Source organism: Etheostoma spectabile, chromosome 12, assembly GCF_008692095.1.
Source record: "Etheostoma spectabile isolate EspeVRDwgs_2016 chromosome 12, UIUC_Espe_1.0, whole genome shotgun sequence".
NCBI classification, from domain to species: Eukaryota; Metazoa; Chordata; class Actinopteri; order Perciformes; family Percidae; genus Etheostoma; species Etheostoma spectabile.
Window position 1 is genome coordinate 5,049,599 of NC_045744.1, and position 9,800 is coordinate 5,059,398.

The 9,800-nt window shown below is 40.4% G+C and overlaps 1 protein-coding gene across 1 annotated transcript; it reads right to left on the reverse strand.

Annotated features, from left to right (window-relative positions):
* Positions 1-1,675: 1,675 nt before the first annotated feature.
* On the reverse strand, positions 1,676-2,609 carry LOC116698798 (lactose-binding lectin l-2-like). Its single transcript, XM_032530990.1, has one exon. The coding sequence runs from the start codon at positions 2,600-2,602 to the stop codon at positions 2,060-2,062; it is 543 nt and encodes a 180-aa protein (XP_032386881.1). The 5' UTR covers positions 2,603-2,609; the 3' UTR covers positions 1,676-2,059.
* Positions 2,610-9,800: the final 7,191 nt, after the last annotated feature.

Sequence of the window (9,800 nt, forward strand, 5' to 3'; positions counted from 1 at the left end):
CCTACATGACAGTGTGGGGTCCCTGAGCAGCTCCTTCAGCAGCAGACTGAACCCCCCCTCCCCCCCCCACCGGCCGCTGTAATACTCTACAACACCTGCACCACCTGAAAAACTCATAAGAATAAATCTATGCAGATCTCCATTAAAGCTATGTAAATCTCTATTTTTGTTATCTGTATTTATATCCCATTGTGAGTACTTACTTTTGTAATATTATTTAAAATATGGTCACACTTCAATTTCATTTATATTATGGTTACTTACTTTTGCTTTATTATTTGATTACATATTATTCAATTAAATTTCTCGTCACTTACTTACTTACATTGCAATAAATTTTGTACTATGGCCACCTCACTTTACTTTTTATATAATGCCACTTTTGCATATTATCTGTTGTTTGTCTGTTGGTTTGATTTTTACTGTGGACAAGTGCTGTTGTAATAAGGGAATTTCCCCATTGTGGGATGTATAAAGTATTATCTAATCTATTCTAAGAAGATTACTCATTGGTAAGGTCAAATTGCCATGCTGCTTTGTTGCTTGCTTGTCGTTGCTCTCAGATGTTCAGTCACTCTGCTCTCTTACCTGTACCTGCCAGAAAGCCTATAAACGTTATGGTGTTTGTGCTCCACCCCTTCTTTCTTCTCAGTTTCTCCTACCAATGTGTGACACTTCTGTACCAGCACTAGTTATGGCCAAATGAATAAACCAGTCTTTTTTTATTTTCCAAGTCTACTAGATGGCGCTCTCTGTTCTACAAAGTGTTGAGAATAACTGAATTGCAATGCCTTAGGCTTTTCTCTTAAAACCAACAGCGCCATCTAGTGGGCTCGGAAAATAAAGACACTGGTTCATGGAGCTTCATTTGGCCATCACTAACCAGCCCCTCTGAAACGGACTAATTAACACAATGTCACTTTTGTTTCTACCCATATACAAACAGCAATTTAACATGACAATCTGTGGTTTTAGGAGGAGATGATGTGTGAATTTCTGCCAGTAAACACTGTTCTGTCGTCAATACACTTCCATAAAGACATGCTTTTATTTGATTGAGCACTCACCAGACATTAACTCCCAAAGAGTCCCCTCACTATTAAACTGCCAAGTTAAAGCTGATATTCATTATTTTTTTACCAAAAAGATCCCTATGGAGAGGAAACACGTTGCTTCTGCGCCACATTAGTAACAATGGAGTGTAAATATTGCCTTTGCCATGGTAACCTCCGAAAAAGACGCTCAATGGACTAAAGCAGAGCAGCATGAAAATGAGCCGAGACGAGCTACAATTATTTCAGATATTTACTTTAATCTATTTAATTAAGAACCTTTGTTGTCACATTCTGTACATTTTTGCAAATCTGTCACATTCTTATTTCCTTTTTCTTTTTTTCTTATTATGACTACGGTGTCTATTTCAGGCTGTTGTTTATATTGTTTTTTCTTTTTTTTCTTTTTTGTTTATGTTAACATTGTTACTTGATTTTTTATGAGTTGTGATTTTCTTCCTATAATCCCCTTTTTTTGTTCTGTGGTGTCTTACTGTTTGAATTGTTATTTAATAATTAAATAAAAAAGAAATTAAAAAATAAATAGAAAAAATGAGTGAGAGACAGGCAGGTTGTGAATAAATATGAGTCGGATTAGGAGAGTGTTGTGGGTCATTTTTTAAAATTATGAATTCAATCCTGGTTGCATCTTTAATCTCTTGCTTGAGCGTCTTAATTTAGTTTCTTCAGTTTATTTTCACACACTTAATACAGTGTATTACAGCAAATTTTTGAACCATTTTTTCATAATTATGGAAGGCGGAGTATCCATGTACAAACTGTACTATAGATTTGGGAGGACTTGTGTCAATGTCTGGTTAAATAATGATTAGAAATCAGAAGCTTTTCATTTGGAGTTACCTGTGTAAATGTCACATTCATCAGAATGAAATGAGTTCTGCACAAACATAAATCCACATCTGGGTCTTTATTCTGGAGGCCTAATGCATGTCAACAGAGCATCAGGTGAACAGGGACCAGGGTTCAATCATATCACATCTTGGTTGCTAAGGACAGGTATTACGAGATGCACAAACGGAGGGAAAAGTAGAAGAACATTGATGGTCATTCCATTTCCAATCTCCATAGTTGTTGTGAGCACAGTGTTCACGTCCTGCCATGTTATTTGGCTCTCCTGTATACCAATTGACAAAGTCCACTATGCAACCATCAGACCACATCCAACGACCTTCTTTGTGGATGTCGCTGAGTCCAATCCAGGTAAATCCCTGAGCATGGTCAAAATTCGTGATCAGGGCTTTGATGAAATGATCTTCTTCCAGACTGTGGATGGACACCAGGTTGCTTCCCTGTGACACACAGTAGAGCTCAGCATCAGCCCAGGTCAAACGTGTGGCGACGTACTTGTAGCAGCGTCCGTTGAAACTGTACCAGAACATGGGACAGTTGCCTTGCAGTAGCATCACGGGATTGCCGTCTGAAGGAGACACGGAACCCAGAGTCAGACCTAACAAGAAGAGGAACGGGAGCATGTTGGCGTCAGAGTCTCTGAGTCTTTGGAGTTTCTGATCTGCACTGTTAAAAGGCATCAATGACAATCTGTCAGAGAGGGTTCTTTTATGTGCTTTAGCGGGAGAGGTGGGAGGGGTTCTGCTCCGTTGGTGTGATATTATTGGTCAAATGCACTTGGCAAACCCTTTTCCTTTTAACCAACTACAGTGTGTCTGAACATAAGCAAAAATATTGTGTCAAACGTAATGGCCATGTGCTATACCAGAGAGGGGAAAGAAAGAAAGACAGAAGGATTTAAAGAATAAGACAAAGGTACTTTTTGTATTCCATGCAAAAACCAGGAACCTTTCAAATCAAAATGCCATTCAGCATTTGGACCAAGGCACTTAAATCACGGAGGAAGTTATTTATCAGATGCAGTCATAGATCTATAAAGCCATATCAGTTCCTTTTACAATGGCAATAAGACTCTTACTGGAAAAACCCCAAATAAGACCTGTCACTTATTAATTTTGCTGTTGGAGCCACTTGATTTTGACCAGTAGCTCATGGTGGTTACTGTTAATGTAATGCAAACTTTAAAAAAATATATAGCTCTATATATAGCTCTACTGTGCAGTGACTTGCATAAGTTTACACTGCCATGTTAAAGTTGATTAAAAAGAGGAATAAAATTGGAAATTGGAAATTGATCTTGATGCCTTAATTTTAAAAAAATTGGAAATCCAACCTTTTAAGGACATCAATTTTCATTGTGAATGAATAATGTATTGTAAATAAATAAATGTTCTTCCTTAAAATTGGTGTCCTTAAAAGATTGGATGTCTTAATCATCAATACACAGTATGTGGAACTCTGGCATGTTCAGGAGAGCGTAGTTATGTTTTTCTACAGGCTTATAGCTTTATTGCATTATAACACGGTAGGGCTACACAGTATCAAACACAATGGCCATGTGCTATACCAGAGAGGAGAAAGAAAGACAGAAGGATCTAAAGAATAAGACAAAGGTACTTTTTGTATTCCATGCAAAAACCAGGAACCTTTCAAATCAAAATGTCATTTAGCATTTGGACAAAGGCACTTAAATCACTGAGGAAGTTATTTATCAGATGCATTCATAGATCTATAAAGCCATATCAGTTCCTTTTACAATGGCACTAAGAGTCTTAATGGAAAAAACCCACATAAAACCTGTCATTTATTAATTTTGCTGTTAGAGCCACTTGATTTTGACCAGTAGCTCATGGTGGTTACTGTTAATGTAATGCAAACTTCAAAAAATTTATAGCTCTACTGTGCAATGGCTTGCATAGGTTTACACCGCCAGACTCAAGTTGATTAAAAAGAGGAATAAAATTGGAAATTGGAAACTGATCTTAATGCCTTAATTTTAAAAAAAATTGGAAAATCCAACCTTTTAAGGACATCAATTTTCATTGTGAATGAATAATGTATTGTAAATAAATAAATGTTCTTCCTTAAAATAGGTGTCGTTAAAAGGTTGGATTTGGAAGGCATTAAGATCAATTTCCAAAAGATGTTGTTTTTATTGCTCTTAACTTTAGCATGGGTGTGTAAACTTATGCAAGCCACTGTATATCATAGAGTCAGTTTGCTAAATGACTGACTCTTTTCCACTTGTGATAGTCTTGCAGTAGCTTTGTGTTTTAGCTAAATGCTCTACAGCTAAACAGTTTATCATCTTCCCATTACTGCACATATGGAATCTATAGTCTCCCTTTGAAGGGGAAATCCACTTTCAGAATTTATTAATATTATTGTTATAATCTTACTTAGTTTATGTAATTTGTGAACACAAATAACTAATGAGAAGTGAGGATATTTACCCATAACAGTGTCCAAACTGGATACGTGTTTCTTCAGGGAAGTGTTGGTGAAACGAGGGATTAGAGTTCATCTTAACACGTGATGAAACCAGGACTCTGAAATGAAAACAAGTCAATAAAAGACGAGCAATAAATGTGTCTTAATCATCAATACACAGTATGTGGAACTCCGGCATGTTCAGGAGAGCGTAGTTATTGTTTTTCTACATGCTTATATCTTTACTGCATTATAACACGGTAGGCATACACAGTATCAAACACAATGGCCATGTGCTATACCAGAGAGGAGAAAGAAAGAAAGACAAAGGTACTTCTGATGTATTCCATACAAAAACCAGGAACCTTTCAAATCAATGTGCCCTTCACCCTTTGGACTAAGGCACTTTTGATGACTGCATCTAAATAACCGAGCAAGCAATTCATCAGATCATAAATCTATTAAGCCATATCACTTCCTTATAAAATGGCACTGAGAGTCTTACTGGAAAAAACCTTAACAATAGGGCCAAACTCATTATATGGCTTTGGTCCACTACATTCATCTGACATGTTTAGTTTCTAGTTCATTTACAAATTAAGATGTTTGCACACCAAACACATGTACTTTATAAAATATGTTTTATCAATTAATCTGCCCAACAATAAAACGACCTGCAAGTCCAGCTGAAATGGTTCAATGATTCAAAACTCAGTTTATTCCATCAGTCCATCTGTTTTTGATGATGTAATACAACAACCACATCCTACGTTACAAGGACTCTATTGCCAGCACCAAATCCCACTACTACTCCACAATAATCACGGCCAACAAAGGAAACTCCAAGTCACTGTTCTCCTTACTTAACAATGTCACCCAACCCCTGGACTCTCTCCTCCCCATTTGTACACTACCTCCTTCTGCAACTCGGTATGTCCTTTTTCACAGAAAATCAAGACATCCACCAGCATCTTGATCAATCCCTCACCTCAGCATCTCAGATAACCTTCATTCATCCACACACTCATTCTCCTCCTCCGTCTCCCCACTATTTCAGAAATCACAGAACTCACCCGAATTCCAAGCCTCTACTTGAAACTTGATCCCTCCCCACCCAACTTGTTAAAGCCTGTCTTCCCTCCCTTGTCCCCTCACTTCTGCATCATCCACTCCTCCCTTACCACTGGAACCGTCCCACATCCTTCAAAACTGCTGCCACACCCATTTTGAAAAAACCTGGTGCCGACCCCATCCAACTCAACACTTCCGTCCTATTTCCAATCTTCCCTTCCTCTCCAAATTCTTGAAAAAACGTTGCCTCCAACTCCATTCTCACCTATCCCTCAACCTGTATGAACAGTTCCAGTCCGTACCGCCCCCTCCATAGCACTGAAACAGCACTCACAAATCACCAACGACCTCCTCATGGCAGCTGATTCTGGACTCCCAGCTCCTCATCCTCCTCGACCTGTTGCAGCATTTGACACCATCTGCACACCACCCCTCCTCAATAGGCTATCTTCCATTGGCATCACCCACACTCCGTTAGACTGGTTCACATCTTACCTCTCTGGTCGCACACAGTCATCACTCAAGTCCTGGTGATCCATTCCCTCCTCCTTCACTCAGGTGTGCCCCAGGGCTCTGTTTTGGGGCCCCTACTCTTCATCATTTACCTGCTTCCCCTCGGCAATATCTTCCGCAATTTAACTTCACTTCCACTGTTACGCCGATGACACCAGCCTACCCTCTCCCACCAACCCCTCGTCCACTCTCCCCCACCTCCCTTACGGATTGCATCTCTGAAATAAAAATCTGGCTCACCCAAACTTCCTCAAATTAAACAGTAATAAAACTGAGGTTCTCCCATTGGCCCAAAGCCACTCTTTCCAAAACAGTTCACAATTGACAACTGCCCGTCTCACCCTCCCCAAGGTTAAGAGTCTGGGTGTCATCCTTGACAGCACTATCCTTTCAACCCCATTGTCAATCATTACCCGGTCTGCCTACTTCCACCTACTAACATCAATCGCCTCCACCCCTCCCTTACCCCCCACACTGCTGCAATTCTTGTCACAGTCTCGTCACTTCTCCCGTCTCATTTTTGCAACTCTCTCCTCTCGGTCTCGCTCACAAATCCCTCACAAACTTCAATTGGTCCAGAATTCAGCTGCCCGCATCATAACTCGAACCCCCCTCCATCACCACTCACCCTGTCCTCCAACAGCTCCACTGGCTCCCGTCCGTTCCGTATCAAATTCAAAATCCTCTATTACATCAAGGCCATCCACAACCTCGCCCCCCCATATTTGTCTGATCTCCTCCAGCGTCCCATCCTTCCCTCCCTCAGATCCTCTTCCTCCATAAACCTGTCTGTCCCCCCGCCCGTCTCACCACCATGGGGGGCAGAGCATTTAGCCGCTCTGCTCCCCATCTCTGGAACTCACTACCCCCCCAAATCACAAACATTGATTCATTCCCCCATTTCAAATCACAACTAAAAACACTCTGTTTATAACTGCCTATTCCACTTATGTCTGTTCTCCGCCTTTTCTGTTGTATAGTATTTGTTTTTTCTGTGATATTGTTTTGCTGTATATTGTTGTTTTTGTCTGTGTATAGTATTTGTTTTGCTGTTGTATAGTTTTGTTTTTGTTTGCTGTATATATTTGTTTTGCTGTTTAGTATTGTTTTTGCTGTTTTATAGTATTTGTTTTTGCTGTTGTTGTTTTGTTTTGCTGTTGTATAGTATTTGTTTTGCTGTTCTTAATTTATGAATTCCCTGTGCCGCGTCCTTGAGTGCCATGAAAGGCGTCTTTAAATAAAATGTATTATTATTATTATTATTATTAATAACTGTGTACATGTTTCCCTACCTCACAGCTTGCTTGGCTAGCTTGTCCACCCTCTTATTACCCAAAATACAATACATACAATATTAATACCATGTCTGTTCATTCCTGCATGTGCTGTTACGATTTCATAGAGCAAATCTAGATGTTCTTGGGGCCTTCTTTGGTCTGCAATCAAACCTGTCCCAGAGCTATAGACATAGCATATAGCTGCACTGTAAATTCACTGTTCTTCTCCAAACGTCCCCTCTGTAACTTGGGACTCCAATAGCAGATCCAGTGTTTCTTGTTTCTTGATCCTTTGATCCATCTGTGTATTTAATTTCTTCATATTCATCAAATTCACTCATCAGATCTCGTTCCTTGCCTTGATTTTAAGCAATTCCACATCCACTATCATGTCCTCTATCGTCCACACAGGCACCACAGGCCATATTACAGTTTGAGAAACTCAAGTCCATCCTAAGTCTCTTGCCACTCCATGTCCCACCCAACCAAAGCTCAATTTCTCTCCCTCTCTCCCTCTCTCTCTCTCTCCCAGCAGTTCTGTAGTACACCTTTTGCTGGATGAGCCTCTTCATGTCCCCTCAAAATGATCCAGTAACTGGCCATCAGTTAAAGCTGATGGAGCTCTAATGGCTTTTCTCCTGCCTCAACTTGAAACTTGGACACTGGTGTTGCTCTAACTGCCCCCAGAAACACCCTCAAAGCCTGAGCCTGAATCCTGTACCAGGTCCGTAAGCACAGATTTGGCAGCTGACCCATATACCACACTTTCAAAGTCCAGCCTTGACCTGATTATATATTATATATGTATATATGTATATATTATTGTCATCATTCAACTGCCCATTTTACCCCTGCTAGACATTTCATGATATTGATCACTTTTTTTACTCACTTTGCACACAAGCTACCTACATCACTACCATCCGTTGGCTTCAGCATTTCTATTTCAGTTGGAAAACCCATAAATAAGTAGAATAAGATGCGTGGTAAATAAAGCTAAAAATCATAAACCTTTTCTCAAAATGTGGATGAGAAATGATCGTTGGGGGGGGGGGGGGGGGGGGGGGGGCAGCTAGATGGGACCTCAAAGTCCAAGCAACGACGGAGGAGGCATATGCAAAAGGTAGCATTTCCTCCTCCTCAAGGTAAATTTGTTAAAATGATAAATATAATGTATAATTAGAATTGATGTAAGTTTGTCTTGTGTACGTTGAAGGATGCATACAACTCCACCGGTGCAGGGTGGGTCTTTTCCACAGCAGACAATTTGACTTATAGTAGGAAAAGTACAGCTGAAATTGATAACAATGGCTTTGAATACATGTGTGCTTTTCCTATTATGACATGTCAACATGTCTGCTGTGAAAAAGGTCTATTGCCGTTGTGCCAAAACTAGTTCTTTGCCATCTATGTCCTTTGCTTAGGACAAATTTGGCGCAAAATGAACCAAATCAACCGCCATATTGATTAACAGTCCCTCAACTTCCTCCTGTTTCACCACCGTCTGAAGGCCTGTGATAATTTAGTTCTCTTCTGTATGAAATGCAGTTTCTACGTGTAGATCTCTTTTTCAGTAATTGGCCACACTAAATCTTCAGATGCAGGATTTTTCTGCAGATATGACACTTTTTAAAATAAAACCCAGAATGTTAATGCATTAATTCAACCTGTATTGTCAAATACTCTATGGGCGGCCCTCAATTACAAGAACATTACAAAGCCATAAAAAAAAGCGAGAGCATCGTAACGTCACATCTCAACCCAGAGCAAACAGGTTTTCATCCGTGTGAGGGGTGGTAGTAAACTTTCTCCTCTCTGACCATCACCCCATCTGTGGGGGAGTGGCAGGTGTAGGCAGGCCAGCTGCTGTCTTTTTCAACCCCTCACCTGGACAAGTTTCCAGCTGCAGGGAAGAAAGTGCTTTATTATACATATACAAAAGGACTTGAACCGGCGGTCTTGGGTCTTTTTCTTTGGTCCCGTAAAAAGGCAGTTGGCATTCCCTGTACAATGTCCCTGTGGAAAAGTGGGCAGCAGACCTTCAATGGAGGATTGTATATAAACTTTTTGGTTTGCAATGGAAAGATTGGCCCCCTGGCTGACACGCAGAATCCAGGCTAAGATTGCTTGTAGTGTAGAGCCAGTGGAAGGACTGGTTGAGTGCTGATTGAGGGTAGAACATTCCCACTACCAGATGATGGACAAATTGCTGGATTCCAGTCATTGGTGGGCTGTAGGGGGAGTGTTATGCTCTGTGGGGGAGGATGGGGAGTTGGTGGTTAGCTTTTGATTGGAAAAAGCACATAGTTGATTGGTTTTGTTGTTTCTTTTTATTCTGTTTAGTTTTGTCTTGTTTTTATTGTTTTAGAGCAATGTTTCCCAAACTTAGGGTCGCAGACCCGTTTTATTGTAAGTGCAAATGCATATTAATCTTATGTGAATGGGCGTTCTTTTTTGCTACACTGGTCTGTTCAGCTCAGAGGCTGTGGGGGGGGGGTCGTCTCTCTCTCTCTCTCTCTCTCTCTCTCTCTCTCTCTCTCTCTCTCTCTCTCTCTCTCTCTCTCTCTCTCTCTCTCTCTCTCTCTCT